The sequence below is a fragment of the Ictalurus furcatus genome, chromosome 28 (genome assembly GCF_023375685.1).
Source record: "Ictalurus furcatus strain D&B chromosome 28, Billie_1.0, whole genome shotgun sequence".
NCBI classification, from domain to species: domain Eukaryota; kingdom Metazoa; phylum Chordata; class Actinopteri; order Siluriformes; family Ictaluridae; genus Ictalurus; species Ictalurus furcatus.
Window position 1 is genome coordinate 19,076,661 of NC_071282.1, and position 22,422 is coordinate 19,099,082.

The 22,422-nt window shown below is 40.9% G+C and overlaps 3 protein-coding genes across 4 annotated transcripts in view; all 3 read right to left on the minus strand.

Annotated features, from left to right (window-relative positions):
* tagln3a (transgelin 3a) overlaps window positions 1-3,048 on the minus strand; it is a 13,379-nt gene extending 10,331 nt beyond the window's left edge. Inside the window, exons 1-2 of the mRNA XM_053617942.1 lie at window positions 1,188-3,048; window positions 756-880 (exon numbers count right to left, since the gene is read on the minus strand). The gene's annotated coding sequence lies outside the window, so the exon portion shown is untranslated. The remainder of the gene's footprint in view (window positions 1-755; window positions 881-1,187) is intronic.
* A 91-nt stretch (window positions 3,049-3,139) lies between these two features.
* On the minus strand, window positions 3,140-7,419 carry abhd10a (abhydrolase domain containing 10, depalmitoylase a). 2 transcript variants are annotated; one of them, XM_053617940.1, is made up of 6 exons: window positions 7,215-7,419; window positions 6,650-6,841; window positions 5,778-5,961; window positions 5,198-5,309; window positions 4,907-5,044; window positions 3,140-4,749 (listed from the first exon to the last, which is right to left on the minus strand). In XM_053617940.1, exons 2-6 carry the CDS (start codon window positions 6,732-6,734, stop codon window positions 4,408-4,410), a joined length of 861 nt encoding a protein of 286 aa, XP_053473915.1. In that variant the 5' UTR covers window positions 6,735-6,841; window positions 7,215-7,419; the 3' UTR covers window positions 3,140-4,407. The 2 variants fall into 2 exon arrangements, with proteins under 2 accessions (XP_053473915.1, XP_053473916.1); XM_053617941.1 differs by lacking the exon at window positions 6,650-6,841 and having other exon boundaries at window positions 7,215-7,418.
* Window positions 7,420-18,202: 10,783 nt separating this feature from the next.
* On the minus strand, window positions 18,203-19,978 carry gsx1 (GS homeobox 1). Its single transcript, XM_053618405.1, has 2 exons — window positions 19,059-19,978; window positions 18,203-18,655 (listed from the first exon to the last, which is right to left on the minus strand). The coding sequence occupies exons 1-2, from the start codon at window positions 19,489-19,491 to the stop codon at window positions 18,315-18,317; spliced, it is 774 nt and encodes a 257-aa protein (XP_053474380.1). The 5' UTR covers window positions 19,492-19,978; the 3' UTR covers window positions 18,203-18,314.
* Window positions 19,979-22,422: the final 2,444 nt, after the last annotated feature.

A 22,422-nucleotide genomic window follows, 5' to 3' on the forward strand; every position in this document is an offset into this window, starting at 1 on the left:
GACGTGTGTATGACGTGTGGATTGCGTGTGGATGACGTGTGGATTGCGTGTGGATGACGTGTGTATGACGTGTGGATTGCGTGTGGATGACGTGTGGATTGCGTGTGTATGACGTGTGGATTGCGTGTGGATGATGTGTGGATTGCGTGTGGATGACGTGTGGATTGCGTGTGTATGACGTGTGTATGACGTGTGTATTGCGTGTGTATGACGTGTGGATTGCGTGTGTATGACGTGTGGATTGCGTGTGTATGACGTGTGTATGACGTGTGGATTGCGTGTGGATGACGTGTGGATTGCGTGTGGATGACGTGTGTATGACGTGTGGATTGCGTGTGGATGACGTGTGGATTGCGTGTGTATGACGTGTGGATTGCGTGTGGATGATGTGTGGATTGCGTGTGTATGACGTGTGGATTGCGTGTGTATGACGTGTGTATGACGTGTGGATTGCGTGTGGATGACGTGTGGATTGCGTGTGGATGACGTGTGTATGACGTGTGGATTGCGTGTGGATGACGTGTGGATTGCGTGTGTATGACGTGTGGATTGCGTGTGGATGATGTGTGGATTGCGTGTGGATGACGTGTGGATTGCGTGTGTATGACGTGTGTATGATGTGTGTATTGCGTGTGTATGACGTGTGGATTGCGTGTGGATGATGTGTGGATTGCGTGTGTATGACGTGTGTATGACGTGTGTATGACGTGTGTATGACGTGTGGCTTGCGTGGGGATTGTGTATGGATTCCTCACCTGTTCCTGCACCGTGTAGCCCCACACGTTCTGAGAGTGACTGGGGTCCCAGTAGCCGATCTGCCTCTTCTGACGGATGAAGCGCTTCGCCTGTTCCGGCTTGGCGAACGGCGCCGCAAACACGCCTAAACAAACCGCAAACATGGCCGCCGTTATCTTCACAACGAAACAGCCCAGTGTTACGTCACCTCACGCTGTTAACACTTTAATCACACAAGACTTTCAACCAAATTATACATCACACATACAAAACATCTCAAACAAACGCTCAGAAATTGTTTATATATACACATATATACATATATATATAAAAACCCAAATATTATACAGGGATTAGACAGACACACAGGTAAATAATAACAACAACAATACTACTTCTATTAATAATAATAATAATATATATACGTGTGTGTGTTCTCACAGGTAACTCACCTCCCAGCAGGACCATCATCAACACAACACGTATCATGGTCTCTCACCTGATGGGAAATAACAAATAAAACAAAATCCATTAAAAAATACATGGAAAAAAAATCAAATCAACAGAATAATTTTCTTTTTTTTTTTAACTAAAGAAAATACATTTCAGTTCTAACTAAATTCCTCAAACCTCACGCACCAGAAGAACTGTTTTCCCCTGAATACGATTTTAATCTACTGAGAGAACGCGAGTCTGTAGTACAGTGTGTGTGTGTGTGAGAGAGAGAGAGCGCTGTAGGAGAAATGGTCAGAGGAAAAAGCAGTCTCTTTCACCACTGAGGTCACACAACATTAATGCGCACACACACACACACACACACACACACACACACAGAGTTGAAAGCAAACACAGTACTTGGAAGGCCAAACACAGGACACTCTGTATGTTTCTGCAAACACACACACACACACACACACACACACACACACACAGTCCCTTTTCCAGGAGTCTGTGTTTTAAAGATCATTTTGTAAAATCTGAATAATCTTTACAGATCTTTATTGGAAAGGGTTTAAACGAAGGGTTCTGCAGCTGTGGAACAGTCCTTAAGACTGGAACAGTTTACAGGCGGAAGGTGATTAATGTCAGTTACAATAAGTCAAGACAGTAAAGGGACCTTTCTACTGACTCTGAACAACACCAGGAGAAAGACACCTAGGGTTCCTGCTCTCCTGCGTGAACATGCCGTAGACCTGCTGCAGGGAGGCGTGAGGACTGCAGATGTGTCCGGAGCGATAAACTGTAATGTCTGTAACGTAAGACGTCTGAGACGGTGCTACAGGGAGACGGGAAGGACAGATCATCGTCCTCGCAGTGGAACCTTACACGTAAGCGTGTCCCTTCAGACGTGATGGAGGACTTGGTGGAAGAGTGGAGGAACATCTCACAGCAAGAACTGACCAATCCGGTGCTGCACTGCAGTAGTTAAAGCAGCTGGAGATACTGACTGTTCCTCCTGATATCCACCTCCACTTTATTCAGGGACTCATTACTCCATTTCTCTTCCTCAAACGTCTGTGAAACTTCTTCAGATTATCTCCGTTGTTCAATCTTTTCATCTTCATACAAATATTTACACATGTTAAGACATTTGCTGGAAATGTGAGCTGAATGTGAGAGGACCTTTCTTTTTTTTTGCTGAGTTTATACTAACTCTCTCTCTCACATATTCACACACACACACTATATCACAGACACACACCAAAAATCACACACACACACACACACACACACACACACACAAATTCACAGATACACACACTATCTCTCACACACACACACACAAAATCACAGATACACACACACACACACACATATTCACAGATACACACACTATCTCTCTCTCTCACACACACAAAATCACAGATACACACACACACACACACACACACACATATTCACAGATACACACACTATCTCTCTCTCTCACACACACAAAATCACAGATACACACACACACAAATTCACAGATACACACACACACACACACACACACACACACTATCTCACACACACAAAATCACAGATACACACACACACACAAATTCACAGATACACACTATCTCTCTCTCACACACACACAAATTCACAGATACACACACACACACACAAATTCACAGATACACACACTATCTCTCTCTCTCACACACACACAAATTCACAGATACACACTCTCACACACAAAAAATCACAGATAAACACACACACACAAATTCACAGATACACACACTATCTCTCTCTCACCACACACACAAACCCACATGCTAACTCTCTCTCTCTCTCTCTCTCTCTCTCTCTCACACACACACACACACACACACACACACACACACACACACATATTATAGACAGATACTCAAACAAACCCAGAGACACATGTTAACTCAGACACACACACTCTCTATCATCTTTCACTTCTTTATTATTAAAATTCCTCTTTATGTCCAGGGGCTACAGAGACACTGATTCAGACACACACACACACACACACACCACTCTTACAGCAGAAGAGCATATGAACAGTGAACACACAGACGTCTCTGAAACAGACTCGCCAACGTGGAAAATCCCAGCAGGAGGAGAGAGGAACATTTTTTAACACAAAAATCCGAGCGCACGTCGGTGGGCGGGCCGTCTCCATGGCAACAGCTTTAACAATAAAACGTGTTTAACTACAATCTGTGGAAATGTGATGATTAAAACCAGGCAGCTGAGTGTATAAGTGAAACTTATAGTGTTATTACAAAATGATAAATCACACACACACACACACACACACACACACACACACACACACACACACTAAACCGTTTACAGCTGTAGTGAAATATATTTACTGATTACTTTTAGAATATACACTGTGACCTAAAAAAAACTATTTTATTACTGACATGGAAAAAAATCACATCAAAAACTTTCCTCCTCAAAAAGCAACACAAAATACTGAATATGTATAAAAAAATAAAGCAAATAAATCACCTACATACTGAAATAAAACATTAAACCGCGATACACAGCACAGCAACCCTGCGCGTTTATTACTGAGCAGCCTCTTAACGCAAAATAATAATAATAATAATAATAAACCAAAAAACCTCATTCCACCTTCTGCGTACAGCTACCTCCTTATAAGTTACACGCACACAAACTCACGTGATAACGTGGAGTCGCGCGCGTTAACACCATGTTACTTCTCACGCGTTTCATGTCGATGTTTTCCTCACTAATGATTTCATTTCGGAGAGAATGTAGACGTAACACAGCTAGGTAGCACTACGTAGCTTTTTTTTCCCCAGCCAGATACTCCGGAGCAGAACCTGAACATGCGTCGCTAGCTAATAAACTTCTGATCTAGATAATCAGCTAGCAACCCAATCCTGTGTGAAAGTAGCAAGTGTTTTTAGCGCTTTTTGCTAGGTAGCTAGTGCTCCGGTTTAACAGTGATAAATATTCACGAGTGGATTTACAAACGTAGCGCTCAAACATGCGTGTAAGAAAACGTGAATAAAGTGTTTGTTAAAGATAAACGCTCCGTAACAAATCTAGCGGTGATATCTGTAGCCCAATCTCCAAGCTAGCAACTGAACAGAACACTCAAATCATGCCCACGCTGAGCCCCGATTGGACCGGACGTCCGTTGCTGTGGAGCAGAGGCCCCGCCCACTGTGTGGTTCACTCCTGCGTGGTGAGCTTGTCGATGAGGTCGTCGATGGTGTAGACGATGAGCTTGATGTCGTCCCTCTCGGACATGCGGTGGCAGCCGTGTTTGCGCAGGACGACGTCGACGTCGCTGCTGAGGACGCGCTCGGCCACCTGCATGGACACGTGCCACGGGACGTCGGCGTCCTGCAGGCAGTGGATGAGCCGCACGGGGCAGGACACGGGGATGGGGCACTGCAGCACGCAGTGAGACCGCGCCTCCCGCAGGAAGTCCAGGCTCAGCGTGTACGAGCCCTCGACGCTGTAGCGGCTGGGGAACGACCAGAACCCGCGCTCCTCGATCTCCTTCCTCGTCTGAAGGACACACGTTAATATTATACGTTTATTTTTGTAATAAAGTTCATCGATATTTTACTTTAAGTGTTATGCTTTCATTCAGTATAAATTTTAGTTATCACCCGGTTTAAAAGAGCTTGGGTGATTAGAGTGTTTTCGCTACACCCGTCCTCACCTGGATAGGAAGCTCGTTGTAGGCGGTGACAAAATGATCTGCAGCTGTGGAGATGCCCACCAGGGCGGCGACCTTCTCCGGTCTCGCCAGAGCAGCGAGCAACATCAGCCAGCCGCCCAAACTGCATCCGACCAAAATCTACAGGCGGCATGACGTCACGTAGGTGAGGGAGAAAGACACGAGAGACATGAGACACGAGAGTCCGATCAACATGATGAGCTCTTTTCACCTAAAAAAAATAAAAATCTCTCTTTTTCACCATAATGACAGCGACCTCACTTCCTGTCTCACCTGAGGTCCTTCCACTAACTCATCCAGCACGTACAAGACGTCCTTCTTCCACGCGCCGATGTTGTAGTCCGTTATTTTCCCCTCCGACGCTCCGCAGCCCGAATAATCAAACCTGAGAGGACAGAAAAATGACACCCGTCACCTTTAATTCCATAAATCACCAGATCGCGATGATTTCAGCTGATTACATTTAAGCCTTAGACTCCAGAAATATCCATCATTAGAAATAGCTTTATTTAAATAATAAAACACTCCATGTCATGCTGTCACAGTTACTGTTACCACACTGAAGTTGATTTTTTTCCTCGAACAGCACGTCCACGGGTGTTTTATTCCTCTTATACCACAGGAACTCGCCAACGCTGATCATTTTGTACATAGAACAGGATGTTAGTTCCTTAAAACAGCTCGTCGTGTTACCGAGAAACCGTAAAGAAGCGTAAACTCCTCTGTCTCCTCACAGAAGACGTCACCATATCCATTTTAATCACGTGCAGCGTAACAGATTGTGAGCTGTTACTATAGAAACGATAAGCGGAGCTGATGCTGTAAACGAGGTATAAAACTCGGCGGGGGTTACCTGAGGTACGAGTGACCCAAAGATTTGCAGAACTCCTCCAGAGCTTCGGCTTTCTGGCCGTTCATGTTGGAGGCGAAGCCGGGGAGGAACACGACTCCGGGGTTTTTCCCCTTCAGCTTCCTGTAGGCGAGTTTGGGCAGGCCGGGACGCGTGGCATACTGGACCGTACTTTTATTTCTGACTCCTGAACAGAACAAACACAGGGCCTTAAATTACAGCACGCTCACGAACCATAGTCACCATGTTGGACCTGAAAATCTGCTTAGTATTTTGTTTTATATTGAGCCACTTTTGTGTCCAATAAATCTAGCTTTGTCGTATTAATGGTATTTTTTGTGGAACTGCTACATCAATAAATTATATATACACACTTATACGTACACATATATACATATATACATTTACACATACACTTACATATACAATGTTGATCTCCTGGGATTTTCACACACACACACAACAGTCTCTCGAGTTTACACAGCATGGTGCGAAAAACAACAACAAAAAAAAACAGCGTTCTGTGGATGGAAATGGCACTGCATAAATGAGCAGGTGTACAGGTGTTCCTATTAAAGTGGACGGTGAGTGTGTGAGTGCATATCGCTATTCAACAGGAAGAAAAAAAGCGTTCAGGTTTATGAACATATCAGAAAACAGCTCAAAAATCTCTCTATCTGCTTCCTTCTGTTCCTGTACACACGTTTATTTATTTATTTATTTAAAGCTGTTGTGTTTATTCGGCTGAACGACGTCAACCTCCGCTCTCCATGACCCCTCACACCACCCCGAGCACTTTCTGAAACTCTCGCAGAACTTTTTTCACAGTTGAACATAAACATACCTGAAACAACCCCCCCCCCCCTCCCCCGTACCTGTGTTTTGTTCTCTCGTCTCACTCTGAAGCTGCACTTTCTTCCACTTCTCCGCTCTCGAAGGACAGAGTCGCTCAGACGCCATTCTGGCTCAAAGTCCCTGAGTCAAAGTTCATGCTGTGCTTATGATCAGACTTCTCAACTGCGCGATGGACGTTTACAGGCCCGGACACGCCTGCTTTCTGTACAGTACTGTTGTTGTGTTAAATAAAATAAGTACGAATGACTTTAGTGATGTTTCACACATGATACGCTCGAGTTACAAAGCTGAAGTCCTAAATCAACTTTCAGACATAATAAAAGCTGAACTGTTCCTTTAAGATCAGTACCTCGATACTATTAAACAAACAAACAAACAAACAAACAAACAAACAAACAAACAAATAAATGTATCGCGATATCGATATGACGGTCACATTGCTCAGCCCTGGTTACACCTCCTTCACACCGCAAATCACCATGGCAACAACACGTACCTCACGTAAACCGTCTCGTGCTGTGGCTTTTTAACGGTCAAATGACCAATGTGACTAAGAAATCAAAAACAGAAAAGATTAAAACTCACCTGAGAGCTGCGACATGAAGGAGAAAGTCCTGCTGTTTATGTGACGGAGTTTACAGTAATTCCGAATAAACGCAGAAGCCATAATCACATAATTATTATCCGTAGAGAATGTTATTAAGGACAGGACAAGTCTTCTTCCTCTTCGGTGGTTTGTGTTGCTTTTTCTGCCGCTGCTTCTTCTTCTTCTTCTTCTTCGGCGGTTTTATGGCCCTGACCTGCTCAACACCGCCACCTACTGCACTGTTAAACAAGCAGGCAGACGGTTAGCATATGTATAAGTAGAAAACTAGCCACAACTGCAGATTTTATCATCGATCTAAACTATTATTTCCATTATATACACTTAAACCTGTACAAAATAGGATAGCATGTCAGATTACTACAGATTACTGATAAACCACCTGTAGAGTACAGTTTAGACTCCATTTGTTTAAAGATTCGCTGAATACCTGAACTGCAGTCATATTTTAAGAGTTTATGTTTTAAATCTGAATTTATGTTTTTAAAGCATGTTGCACTTTGCACTGCGTGGACCTACTGCTAGCAATAAATATCTTCCCTAAAATAAAAGACTTTTCTGAGATGTTTCTTTACGATCGTTAGAGATAAATTCATTATTTTATTTTATTTTTTTTAAAAAAATCTACATCCTGAATTGATATATTTCTGTAAAGTTGCTTTGGGACGATGTCCATTGTACAAATAAAACTGAACTGAATTGAATAAATTGTGATACAGCCAGGCTTTATGTTCATTTTTTTGCGCACAGAAACCATGAAGGACGCAAACATTTGCAGTGTAAAGCGATATATCGGTCAGCAGGTGGCGCTACAGGTCCGGTGTCAGTGCTGTTGCACTCAGTGAGAATTTAATTTATTGTTTTATTAATTACATGATCAGAGGCTGCAGTGGAGAAAGACAGAGACACTCAGATCATCTTCAGGTAACTGATTTAAGCTTTAAATTAACGCCAATTTGAATGGGTGTGGTTTAATGAGATGGGCATTAATGCGGGACTTGTGTTGTTGTTGTTGTTGTTGTTGTTGTTGTTGTTGTTGTGTGACACTGAAATACTAAACGGGTTTGTTCTCATCTGTAAAAACCTTAACATTCTTTCCGGAAGTAGAGTATGTGGATGAAGAGTTTTAATTACATAACAAGTCAATACAGAAGAGTTTCTAGCTGATTGTGTGTTTATGCAGTCACCTGTAGGCGGCGCTATTCTTCTGCGTTCTTCAAAAAAAACCAAAAAAAAAAACAAGTGCACATTTTCATGCAAATCTATGATAATAATGAGCATCTTATAACTAGTAACATCAGTGATTGATGGGTTGTTACAGGTCACTTACTTATTATGGGATAGTCTTCTCCAAAAAGGACACATGTGATGCTTCTTGTCTAAAATAAAGACACCTTAGAAAATAAGGGGATATTATGAGAAAGCTGACTAGGGAGCTTCGTCTTAAATGGTATTTAGTTATAGTGATGATATTTTGTGGGAACGTGTGATACAGTCTATAATAAGATAAGTGAAGAGAAGAGAACAAAAGAAAAGACAACATAGATACGACAATTCAAGACAGACAAGAGAAGAAGTCCAAATAAGAGGAGGAATAAGAGAAGGTAAGACCAGACAAGCATCAAATACAAAGACAAGAGAAGAAAAGATAAAACAAGACAAAACATGATATGACAAGATACGTTACTTTAAATAAAAATGTATTGACAAAAAAAAATAATCGCATGTACATTAGTTAAAGCACTTCGTCGTAATATTAGATAGGATAAGATAGGATGAGATAAAACAAGACAAGGCAAAATAAGAAGAAAAGATAAGACAAGACAGAATAAGATAACATAAGATAAGGCAAGATAAGACAAAACAAGACAAGACAAACAAAAGAAGAAAAGATTAGGCGAGACACCATAAGACAAGGCAGGATAAGATAAGATATGATAAGATAAGATAAGACAAGGCAGGATAAGATAAGATAAGATAAGATAAGATAAGATAAGATAAGACAAGGCAGGATAGGATAAGATAAGATAAGATAAGATAAGACAAGGCAGGATAAGATAAGATAAGATAAGATAAGATAAGATAAGACAAGGCAGGATAGGATAAGATAAGATAAGATAAGACAAGACAAGGCAGGATAAGATAAGATAATATAAGATAAGATAAGATAAGACAAGGCAGGATAAGATAAGATAAGACAAGACAAGGCAGGATAAGATAAGATAAGATAAGATAAGATAAGACAAGGCAGGATAAGATAAGATAATATAATATGAGATAAGAGAAAAAAATGCAACAGGATAAAATAACTTAAACCAATTGTGTAAAATAAGCAAGAATACACCATTACACAAAACAAATGATAATCTGACAAAAAGATACAGAAGTCTTAGTCATTTTTTAAATAATTAAAAACTTCTGGTTATGACATGTCTGTAAAAAGGCTGTTAGGGAGACAGAGAGAGAGAGAGAGAGAGAGAGAGACAGACAGGGGTCTCACACCTCGACACTAAACTGGGAATAATGAATGCGGCGTGGTGAAAAGAGGCCACGACAGTTTGGGCATCTCTGCAGCTCATGACTAATTCCCATATTGAAATGTGACGGAGGCCTATTTAACAGCAGCCAAGCGCACGTGATCACTTCAGAAAGACTTCAATGGCACCGAGGGTTCAGAGGTGATAGGAATTGTTTAACTGTGTTCAAAAATCAATCGAGGAGGGAATTCAGAACATACACGGCTCAAACACTGGCTGCTGCAGCGCTTTGGCCAGGAGTTAGGCCTGCTTCTTCTTTACCAAAGTTAACACTTCTTAGTCACACAGAGCTCATTATTCCTCAGGCTCTTGACATTGCAGGTGCTGCAGATCCTCTGTCTGTCTGTCTTTCTGTCTGTCTCTCTCTCTTTAATTCAGTTAGATTCAGATTTGACATGGAGGTAAAATAGACCATGCACCATAATGCTGAATAAATTTCTCAAAATCAGTGCTTCTGAAATGATTATTAGAGCCATGGTTTCTCATACATCCTGCCTGGACTGCATTAAACAATTATTCCAGGTTTTATATTTATGTAACTAGGCATTTATTCCTAGATAAAGTGTGCATATTTATAGAACTAGGCATTTATTCCAGGTGTAAATTTGCATATTCATGTTACGCAGGTATGATATCAGCATATGTCTGGTATTTTGGCAGTATATAATAAAACCAGGCTACCTGCATATCTGTGACACGTGATCATTTTATATCATGAGACATTTCAGCAGCGGCACTCGTAATATCACAAGCCAATATTTATGATCTTGCGTTCGGCCTCATTATTCCAGGTTACTGTATATTCTGTATATTGTATAATTACACCAAGGTCAAACTAACCCTGTATATCTGTAGCATTATATACACTAATTATACTGGTTTAATTCTGCATGGACCTGCAGCTAGCATAATAATCACATCAAGTTTTTATATAATCTATCTGCAGGATATAATCCGTTTAATCACGTATTGTCATGTGACATTATATGTTATATAATTATGCCAATTTATTCCTGCATGCTTTGACACTGGATAATTAAGATAAACATGCATAGTCTTGTAACAGTATACAATTATAGCAGTTTAAACCTGTATATGTGTGATACGGGATAACTAGACCAGGATAAACGTACACGGTCTTGTGGCATTATATATAATTATACCAGGTTAAACCTGAATATTTACATATTTTATAATTAAACCAGGACAGACCTACATAGTAGATTTAAACCTGTATATTTGCTGTCGACGTGGATGTTACTGGGTAATTAAACTAAGATTAAACTTCTTGGTCTTCTTACGTTATATGATTATACTAATTTAGTTTGATACAAGATAATTAAAGCAGGATTATATCATTGTACCAGTTTAAAACTGCATATTTGCGGTAGTGAAAGGTTATGTTAAACATGTATATTGCAGTGTATTATGCAATTAGACAAGTTTTGATCTGCACAATTGTTACGCTGCATAATTTTGCCAGGTCACCTGTACAATCTAATGGTATTATATAATTGCTTCGGCTAAACCTGAATATTTGCACTGGATCATTTAAACCTGTGATCATATAAACCTGCGATCATTTAAACCCGCGATCAATTAAACCCGCGATCATATAAACCCGCGATCATATAAACCCGCGATCATTTAAACCTGCGATCATATAAACCTGCGATCATATAAACCTGCGATCATTTAAACCTGCGATCATATAAACCTGCAATCATTTAAAGCTGTGTTCAATTAAAGTTGTGATCATTTAAAGCTGTGACTATATAAACCTGAGATAATTCAAACCTGTGATCATTTAAACCTGAGATAATTTAAAGCTGTGATTATATAAACCTGTGATCATTTAAACCTGTGATTATATAAACCTGAGATCATTTAAAACTGAGATTATTTAAACCTGAGGTCATTTAAACCTGAGATAATCTAAACCTGAGATAATTTAAAGCTGAGATTATTTAAACCTGAGGTCATTTAAACCTGAGATAATTTAAACCTGAGATAATTTAAAGCTGTGATTATATAAACCTGTGATCATTTAAAGCTGAGATTATTTAAAGCTGTGATTATATAAACCTGTGATCATTTAAACCTGTGATTATATAACCTGAGATAATTTAAACCTGAGATAATTTAAACCTGTGATTATATAAACCTGTGATCATTTAAACCTGAGATAATTTAAACCTGAGATAATTTAAAGCTGTGATTATATAAACCTGAGATCATTTAAAGCTGAGATTATTTAAACCTGAGGTCATTTAGACCTATGATCATTTAAACTTGTGATCAGTTGGACCTATATGTTGCAGATCATTATCATTATATAATAATACAGGGATGAACATGCACTGAGTGATGGAATCATGTTATTATTCCAGGATAAATCTGCATGTTTGTGGCGCTACAGCTTCTGTTTGCTAAATTTTATATACATAAATGCGCAGTTGGAATGGCATGAGATAATTACCCCACGTTAAGCAAGTAGAGTTTAATCTGTTTATGTTTTTTTTATTATGATTATTTATTTATTTATTTGATAAAGTATACGTAAGTAAAAAGAAATAGACAGCTTGGTGTGTTGGAGGTGCAGTAGCCTATCTGGGGGTGGAAATGCACTTTTTTTTTTTTTTTTACAAGGTCATGATCGATGCCTCCACCCTGTCGGGATGGATTTCCTGACTGGATGCGTCTCCACAATCAGCGCTGAAAAGAGGCTTCTCTTTTCCACACCCAACTTACTGAGATGGAAAGGGGATCGTATTAAACAGCGGCGAAACTGCACTCTTTAACAGGTTTCCCACCGCTAAAAGACGGGCTTAGAAAGCAATTCGGCCAATCCGTGACAAAATCCTGTTTATTACTACAAAACCCACCTCACAGGCCGCGCATTTCTCTCCCACTTCCAGCCGGTTATTAGTGCTAGCGCCGCTTGTCCTGAAATGCGTGACGCTCTCTGGTGTGGAAATAATAATACTGAGGGGGGAAAAAAACTTCTCCGTGAACTTGACACACGTTACAGGCCACAAATTTCACGTGTAAAATGATATTTTATGAACATTTAGAGTTATTGTGCATGATGGGAAAGGAAGTATCCATGCCTAAAAGTTAAGACTATCCAAAACGTGATTCATTCTGTCTGTTCAGGAGCCACAACAGTAGCCTAATAAACTTCTTTTAATAAATACACACTCAGAAAAAGAACTCTTGTCTTGCTTAAAATGAGACGCTGTCAGCATCCTTTCAAATATATTTGATATCGATCCTAAACAACAAATTACATCACAGCGGCAGCAAGCTCCGTTTATATCCTTAACATGTTAATTATGTAAAGCTCAAAGTCATAAAGTCTAAAACATTACCCACTTTACATTTGAGCATCTGTGACATCATTTTCATTTTAAAGAATAACAATAAGGTTTGCATTCTTGTCTTAAGTTGGCTCAACTAAACATCTCGTTTCCATTAAATGACTCTTTTTTTTTTTTTTTTTAAACCCGGTTTAATTAAAAAAAAATAACTTTTCATGATGTAAAGTTTGAGTTTTTAGTAAAGTGTAATAATAATACTAATAATACTAATAATAAAGTTTAAATACATGTGTGAAATGTGTATAGTGTGAGCTGCCACGCGAGTTGCAGGCGGCTCTCATTGAGAGGCCACGTGTGCGTCTCCAAAAAGCCTCTCCAACTTCAACCACCTCCATTGTGCGTCCAACCCACATGGACGGCGTCCCTCCACATAAAGGGATTTGCAATTTCAAGATATTCCAGCTTAAATGTTTTTGACAGTTCCCTCGCTTTTGCCTCGGCCTGCTTATTTTAACTGTGCCAAATGGGTCACCTTGGGTAGCTGCTCCGCGCGCAAAGGGGCCTTTTTGCGCGCATTCAGCCTGAATTATTTTTTTTTCTCTCCCCCAACTTACTTTCCTTGACGGGGAAACCAGCTGCTGGTCGTGAAAAGACGGCTTATTAATTGTCCTTTGTCATGCAGAATTGCTTGATTTCTAAAGAAACGTACAAAGGCTCCTTTTTTTGCCAGGATTCAAGTATTTTGTTTCGTGCGCCATTTTCAAAACCCCATCGCATCAGCTGCACCGTCTACCAGACTCAGGTACTGACGGGCCCTGCCTCTTTTCTTTTCTTTCCTTTTAAAGCTCTTGTAAATCGGACAGACTGATTTGTTACAAGCTGCTCTTTTAAATCCGATAGATAAGAGACGAGTCTAAGAAAAGCCGTAAATGAAAAATTTAGTTGGAAAGAAAGGCGAGGGCCGAGTCTGCTAGATGGGAGCCCTGTTGACTCGAGGGTCACGTCAACAATTCGCCTTTCTTCTCTTAGAAGCTACACTGTAGCCCCCTTCTTTTGCCTTCAATGAATTGATCGGCACAAAATTAAGAATAAATAAATCGAGCATTTTGAGCAGCAGGCTTATATTAAGCTCCCCCTCCCGCCCCGCTCCCTTTGCAGGGCGCACAGCCGAGCCGGGGGCTGCTGAACGGATAAAAGGACGCACGGAGCAAAACGGGACTCTATAGAGCAATTAACAAAATGGTCTAATCCCATATCTTAACAAATGCAAATATTGGAGTTTGGTTAAAAAATGTTTAAGTGAAGAATTAAAGGAGAGTTTACAAGAGCGGCCCCAGCATGGCCAAAGGCACAATAACTGGAATAATTTAGCTCCTAAACGTCCTCAGTGGGCTCATTGTTGTCACCGAGGGCTGATGATAAATTGCCAGAGGAGTAAATACCGTTTAAATCCCATTTCAATAAATTAAATAAAGTTTTAACGCTATATAATGAACACAGGGCTCGCTGCGAACTGAAACGCAGCGCATTTTTTTTTTTTTTTGGGGGGGGACCATGCTTGTTTACGTTGCGATTCCAAAACGCGCGCGCGACATTTAATAAATACCTTTATTCCCTAAAATGTTCTACTGAATAGTGAATTATTCTTAAAATAAGAAATATTACATTTCGGATGTTTATTTTGGTTACAGTGTAAAGATTAGTGTGTGCGTTTTACTTAAATCCAGCGTCTCCAAATCACAGCATTTTGGATGCACGAGGCACTCAGGGTTCACGTTTAGCTTAAATAATTATAGATAAATAAATTACATCCATTTCACAAATGACCTGACTTTTTTTTTTTTTCTTCCAGTTTCATTCCATCCATGTTTAAAGTGATATATGTGCGAGAGCAGACTAATCATAGGCTACTGTAAGTGTTTTACGATGAGAGCAAAAAAAAAAATAATAAAAATATTTTCAATAAAATTCAGAGAGAGGGCTGCAGGACCTCACCAAAGCGCGCGCTGCAATCCTTTTAAATAAATTTAAATATCAACATCGATTAATCTGTCCCATTGACTGGTATATTTTATTCATTTGCGCATTATGATCGTCCTCATGCATTAATAAACTGTGCGGTTTTACAGGGAGGGGGATTATCCTGCGTCCCTGGGGAATGAAATAAAGCCACCGAGGATGGAAAAAAAAAATCCCTGCCTGAATATGCACTTCTGCTCAAGACTGCTGGATGCTGATTGTTATCCGCGTGCGTGCTGTTGACGAGTAACAGTGAGTGTATAAAGATGCTATAAGGCTCGCCTGACCTCCATCCTCTTCACTGCAGACACTTGACTCTGATTTTATCTCTTCTGAACGAAACTAAACTCGGAGCGCGCGCATATCCGTCTGTTTTCGAGCACAAGTGTTTGAGTATCTTGAGGCATTTTGGCACAATACTGACTATAAACTCACTCACAGCGTCATGATACATGTACATCAAAAGTTATACTGTTGCTGATTTATTTATATCTTTACATACGGTTGACATACGGTTGTAAAATGTTGCCAAAGTCGCATGAATATTGGATGCGATTTTTTTGGGGGGGGGGGGGGGGGGGGGGGTGTTTTATTAAAATACAGAGTAGTACATTCCGTGTTTTATACATTAAACCTCTCTCTCTCTCTCTCTCTCTCTCTCTCTGTATGTCTTTACCTCTGTATGTAGCTTTAATGACTTTTTAAAAGCAGGTCGTGTGCGCGCCGCACGCGCGTCTCTGCAACTTTCCCACTGAAGCTTTGTTTTTGGAGAGAAGTTCACTGTTGCACTTCCACCTGTAGTAGAACACACACACACACACACACACACACACACACACACACACACACCATATGGATTTCAAGAATGAACCACCTGGATTTTGCTGCGTACTGTACGGGTAAAAAATAGAAAACATTTCTGCGCGCTTTTTGACGCGTCTCACTACCGTTTAGTATCAGATACGCCAGATAAATCTGGGGAATTAAATTAGCACATGGATGACAAGATCTACCTAAACTGATTTACCGAAATCGAGTGTGTGTGTGTGTGTGTGTGTGTGTGTGCTGAGTGAGCGGACATGCACCAACACCAAGAATTTGCACTTTGGATGAAGCGCACGCAGTGCAACTGTATTTTGACGCATATAGTAGTGCATATGACGCTCATATTTGGGTAAATTTACACACAACGTACATCAGACAGGGAAATAAAATTTTAGAGAAAGCCTTAAACATGCCAAATGAGACAGAAACTGGAAAAGGGAAAGGACAAGAGAATGCTTGATCTTGTAGAACTAATGCAGCAACACCTGCTGCGTCGAGACAGACAGACAGACAGACAGACAGGCAGATAGATAGATAGGTAGATAGATAGCAAATGATATCCAAACACATGAGCTCGCACACAGCAAACCGAGTAAATGACACATCTAGCCTAGCGATAAGAAACCATGCTTAATTAACTCGGATTTCATTGGAATCATTGCATTTATCCCAAAACGTTCATACTGCAAATGAGCATAATTAAATAAAGACTGGCGCTGTAAATGTCTCTGGATAGGTTTTATTAGGCTATATTTGAGATATTGTGATATTTGCTCTGATATTATTGTGATATTAAAGTGAGGTGTGTGAGTGAGCTTCCTGTGCAGAGCTTTTGTTGTTGTTTGGGAAAACTGACGCAGAGACCAAATAGATCACTAGTAAGAAATATTCTTTATTTTCAGCGATAATGTTTTAAATAAATAAATATTTTCCTGACACTGAACATACAATTACAGGTGGTGAGATGTTGAGAGAAACACGAAGCAGCATTCAGAGTTCACTCAAACATTTCAACTGTTATGAATTTACCAAATAAAAAGATTTTTTAAAAAGAAAAGAAAGAAAGAAAGAAGAACAGACTCATTTCCATTCTTGAGTATATACACAGTTATCAAAATCTTTTGGTGGTACATAACAATGAACATGTTTTTTTTTTTTTTTTTTAAGGAGAAAAAGAAAACTACAATCATACAACATGTATACAATTATATACAGCGGTATTAATGGAGTCGCTCGTGCGTTCCCCTAATTTATATAAACCTCTTTTGCTCTCTCTCTTATTTACAGATTTCAGTACTTACACACATACAGTCACTGTATTTGATTTATATTCAGGGAAATATGTTATTTACTAATACTCCTCCTGAAGAGAAACAGGAAATTAGCATAAGGGCTACTATAACAACAACTAGCCGGTTTTGCTAACTTCTCTTCCTTGACGTTCGGGAGGGTTTTGGTCAGTTTAGCCACATTATCTGTGAGGTAAAACCCATAAGTAGCTTTTCATTTTATTCATAAAGTTAAAAAAAAAAATGTTTTGGCACTTAGGAATTTAATACGATAAAGTTGAGAAAACAGCTTCAGTGTGAAACTGATGACTTTCAGTCAGTAGGTGAAATTAGCGAGGAGATCCGAGTAGGTGAAGTGATTTAGCGAGCTTTTATCTCTTTCTGGACAAATAGCACTTGAATAGCACTTGAATAGCACTCCACAGCTAGCCGCGACTAAACTATGAACTTATTATTTTGCTAGCAAGCGAAATTCACCTCTGAGCGTCAGGAACCTCATGAGGAACCTCTTATGATACGCGTCGTTGGAAAACTTGAAGGTTAAAAACTTGTGTTTATGACATGCCAAATTAATTGTCCCAAAATTTGTCCGAAATCGCTTCGTATAGAAGCGAAGAGAAGCCCACTATCGGCTACACTCTCAGAAATAGCCTAAAGGTACCAGAGTGTACTTTTGCATGTCGCTGTCATGGTACCATCAATAATTTAAAGGTGTGAACTTACACCTTAAGGACCAGTGATGTAGGTTTAAAGGTACACCATAGGTACCTTGGCAGGTGAAAGATACACACTAAAGGTACAAAAGAAGCACCTTTGATGGTACTACACCAGTGACAAGATAAAGTACAGGTACAGCTGAGATGTGTACCACACCAATTAAGGGACTAGTTAGCTATTTTCATCCAGACAAGCCTATACTATCTGACTATGTTTTCAGCCATGCTAACGTTTCTTGTTTCTGGAGCACAACTTTGGCACACTCCAGCTCCAAGTTGAGCTCCAACCCCCAAAAACTAGCACCTGATTGGGCTAATCAAAGAGCTATTGCAGGTGAAGTGCTATGGAGTGATCCCTGTGTGTTTACTGAGAGTTCACGGGCTAACAGAGAGATCAGCGTCCTCCTTCCCTGATGATGAAGGTGACATGGGCGTGTCGTCCTCTTCCTCAGAGCAGCGTGCGGAAGAACACTTGCAGTGCAGAGAACCTGTTCTGTGGGAACCCCCCTTGCCTTCTTTCTTGTGCTTGACGCGTCGGTTTTGGAACCAGATCTTGACCTGTTTCTCGGACAGGTTCAGGTAGGTGGCGATCTCGATGCGCCGCAGTCGGGACAGGTACATGTTGGAGGTGAACTCGCGTTCGAGCTCCAGGAGCTGCGTGCTGGTGAACGCCGTGCGCATGCGCTTGCTGCTCTGGAGTTGGCTGTTGCTGTTTTCTGTCAAAAAAATATATGGAGACACACTATTATTAAAAGGGTTCCTTGGGGCGCTTGATGGTTCCATACATAGTCCTCAAAAGTACTCAAGGGTTCATGGGATGGTTGATGGGTCTACAGTCTTAAAATACCCAAAGGGTTCTTCTGATGGTTGATGGTTTTATAATGTTAATAATATAAGGGTTCTTGGGGTTGCTAAAGTGGTCCTGGAAGGGAAACCCCATGTTATAGGATTCTATACAGAAACTTCGGGGTAACAAACTTGTGGCATGTCATTGTTATTCACTTTTGGTAAATGATGAATGTTTACGAAATGATGCAATGCTGAGTGATGAATTAGTTTGAATAATTAACCAATCAGTGTCAGTGTTCACTGATATAAACGATATAAAGGAGTACTCACCGAGCGTCATGCAGTGGAACTGCCGCGGGTCCGCGACCGGGTACGCGCTCTGGTAAAGTCCCGCGCCGTGGTTCACGTGCACGCCGCTGGAGGGCGAGTGTTGCCGCGAGAGCGCGGAAGGGCAGCACTGCGAGCCAAAAGCCGCAGGGAACGAGGCCGCAGCGGCCGCCGCCTTGAGCAGCGGGAGCGCCGGGGGAGCCGGATGGAGCTGCTGCGACGCCGCGGCCGCCATGCACAGCGGACAGAAGCACAGCAGGCCGGCTTTGCGCGCGTGGCACGACGCGGCTGCAGCCGCCGCCGCCGCCGACAGTCCGTGGAGCGCGTGCTGCGGGTGTACCGTGTACGGCAGCAGCGACGGCGGCGGGTTGTTCTCACTGCCTTTCTCGTTGGCCTCACGCAAAATCAACGAATCCACAAGAAATGACCGAGGCATCTTCTTTATATTCTTCTTCTTCTTTAAAGGCGAGGAGGAAAGAAATGCGCAAAAAAAAGTTTCTTTCTGCACGCGGGTTGAATGCAGAAAGTTTTCAAAAAACAGCTCCAGTCTCTCCTGTGATGGACAGCAGAGTGATGCTGCAGAGAAACACCGAGGCTCTTAAATAAGTTCCAGACCACGCATCCGTCTCTCTCTCTCTCTCTCTCTCTCTCTCTCTCTCTCTCTCAATAGGGTTTTGTGCCTTTTCTCTGAGCTTTCACACTGCACGCTTCCCTATTATTTCACTTGTTAACTAAATGAACTGCATAATGTAGTCCATTCTTGTCAGCCCCACCCACACCGCGAGACGCGGCACTGCCCCTTTTTTGTTTTTTTGTTTTGTTTTTTTTAGTCCGCCTCTTTTTTCTTCTTTTTTTTTTACAGCCTACTATTACTCTTTTAGTGTCATTTTAAACTTTATTATTAACACCCCCCCACACACACACCCCACCCCACCCCCACACACACCCATTGATCGCATGGACACTATTGCTCTTTTAATTTCAGATTCATTCACCTGGCCATGAGCTTATTTGTGGGAAGCTTGAAACGAGACGCAGGGAAGAAGGTTCACGCAGATGCACCTGCAGTAAACACCAACACAATGTTTACATGTCAGTCTTATATAGGCTAGATCAGTCACAATGTCCTGTGTTTAAACCCTCCCCCCCCTCCCCCCACAAAAACCCTCACTTTAACATCCTGTTGTTGCTCTACGACACTTAAAACTTTATTTAGACCTTTTAGCATAGAATTATATTCTGAAAACAATCCGAATATTCAAATATTACACTTTATTATTCAAATCTGTACAGCAATATTTTTTGGCTATTTGAGGGAGCTGTACAGATTTCTAATCCTATTCCTTGGGCAAAGGTCCTATATACATTATTTATAGCTTATTGAGATTGGCATTATAATGGTTTCGTAATGGCGTGTGATTTCCTATATAAAACTATATATATATATATATATATAATATCACAGACCCCACTTCATGGAGAACCACTTCTCTAGAAGTAATGGAGTCACTCATACTCACCAATTTATATCAAATAAAACCAAAACACCAACCGACACCCAAATCTACCACATCAAAGATCATCAGCTCTGCGGAATTATATCACGTGACCGAATTAACACCTGTGTTAAATCATTACCTGCATTCATCCCCAGCGCTCCAAAATCGCCAGTGAATTCTTAGAATGTTGCATTGAACTGTTATGACGCTAAACGAGCACAGTGTGCGCACGGTGTCACACCTGAATAAGGTGCTGAATTAAAATCTACTCCGTTACAGTGGCACCTACAGCGTTAAAACTAAACTGCCGCATGAGTTCGTGTCATCTTCATTGAACTGCTGAAGTGCTGAATGAAAATACATCCTGTCTAACTCACAGACTGACTCGTACTGGCCTACATGAACCCCCGTAGTGTTTAATTACATTGTGTTAGTGTTCAATAGATTCGGCTGAGTCTGGCTAAGGGTTTTTAAGGGGTCTTTGTTTGGTTCTCTGAGAGTAAAACCCTCTGTCGTAGGGTTCTACACAGAACCCCAGGGTTCTCCCAGAAGGACAAACTCGATAACCCTTTAGTTCTCATGGTTTAACCTTTTTTTTTTTTTTTCTTCTTCTCCCCCCAGAGTGTCGGTGTTATTATAATATTATGAGCGCTAATAACACTATAAAGAATGAACAAGTTGTACACTGAACTCGACACTACAAAAACGGTAATCGAAAGGCGTTAATGTGTAAGTGTTAATATGATACCACGGGTTTATAGAACGCATTTATAGGAGACCGAATGAAACTCGATCAAAACAAACCGGATATAAAGTTCTCGTCCGGAGAACAGTGCAGCGTTTGTCTGAATATAAAATGATGAGAACCGCACGGGTGTGGCGCGTCGTGTCTGCTCGAGACCGCGTGGTTGTGTGAGGCCGCATGGTTAAACCGTGGTGTTTAATTCGTGCGTGCGGGCCCCCGCCGGCCCCAGGAAAGAATATATAAAAATAACCAGGTTTTCACTGCCTCCGGATTGAATTGAATGTCATTGTAGGGAGTCGTGAATGCCAGAGAAAAGAGGCTCGCATTAAAGTGTGTGACAGCGCAGGACGGACACACACAAAGGGGCCGAATACCCCACCCCCCCACCCCACTACACACACACACACACACACACACACACACACACACACACACCACCCCAACCTGCCTCGCTCTGATTCAATTAAGTAATAGGAAAACATTTTCTTTCAGATTAGCACCAACAAACAAGACGTTCAAAAGGAAGAGAGAGAAAAACAGAGAGAGAGAGAGAGAGAGAGAGAGAGAGAGATTCAAAGCTTTCATACACTTCCACACACAATTCGGTTTATATGACGTTCCTGAAAACTTTAGCGACAGTTTAAAGACTGTGACGTGACGCTCAAGTACGAAGGAAGGCAAAAAAAGAAAGAAAGAAATTCCTGCCCAGTGTTAGCGTTATTTAAACGATTCAATTTATTTATCCAACACAAAGCTGCTTAATATACAATAAACAACATGTAATTATTTGTAATTCAGTTCGGATCGATTTTGTCTGGAACTACTTAATTCATTAATGTTAAATTAATATAGTGTGTGTGGGGGTGGGGGTGGGGATGGGGGGGATTGTTCTCTCTTAAAGTAGAGTTATGTGATCGTGCTGGATGGATCATTTTTCTAAGAAGTTATCTAGATTATTTATTTATTTGTTTATTTATTTTTGGAATGTGTAACTTAGTCAGGAGGTAAAAATTTGAACAGAGTGACTAAGCTCTGCGAAAAACCGAACTAAATAAATGGATGTGGATGAATAAATGATTTAGGACAGAACTGCTCGGTTCGATGAGTTAAAGTGTGGAAAAGT

What these genes read in the sequence shown, in the direction of transcription:
- abhd10a (XM_053617940.1), bottom strand. Translation starts at nt 6,734, where the DNA reads ATGGCGTCTGAGCGACTCTGTCCTTCGAGAGCGGAGAAGTGGAAGAAA. An exon ending in GACGAGAGAACAAAACACAG is followed by an intron (nt 5,962 to 6,649) that starts GTACGGGGGAGG and finishes TGTTCTGTTCAG; the next exon opens with GAGTCAGAAATAAAAGTACG. An exon ending in ACAACGAGCTTCCTATCCAG is followed by an intron (nt 4,750 to 4,906) that starts GTGAGGACGGGT and finishes TGTGTCCTTCAG; the next exon opens with ACGAGGAAGGAGATCGAGGA.
- gsx1 (XM_053618405.1), bottom strand. Translation starts at nt 19,491, where the DNA reads ATGCCTCGGTCATTTCTTGTGGATTCGTTGATTTTGCGTGAGGCCAAC. An exon ending in GTTCCACTGCATGACGCTCG is followed by an intron (nt 18,656 to 19,058) that starts GTGAGTACTCCT and finishes TTTTTTTGACAG; the next exon opens with AAAACAGCAACAGCCAACTC.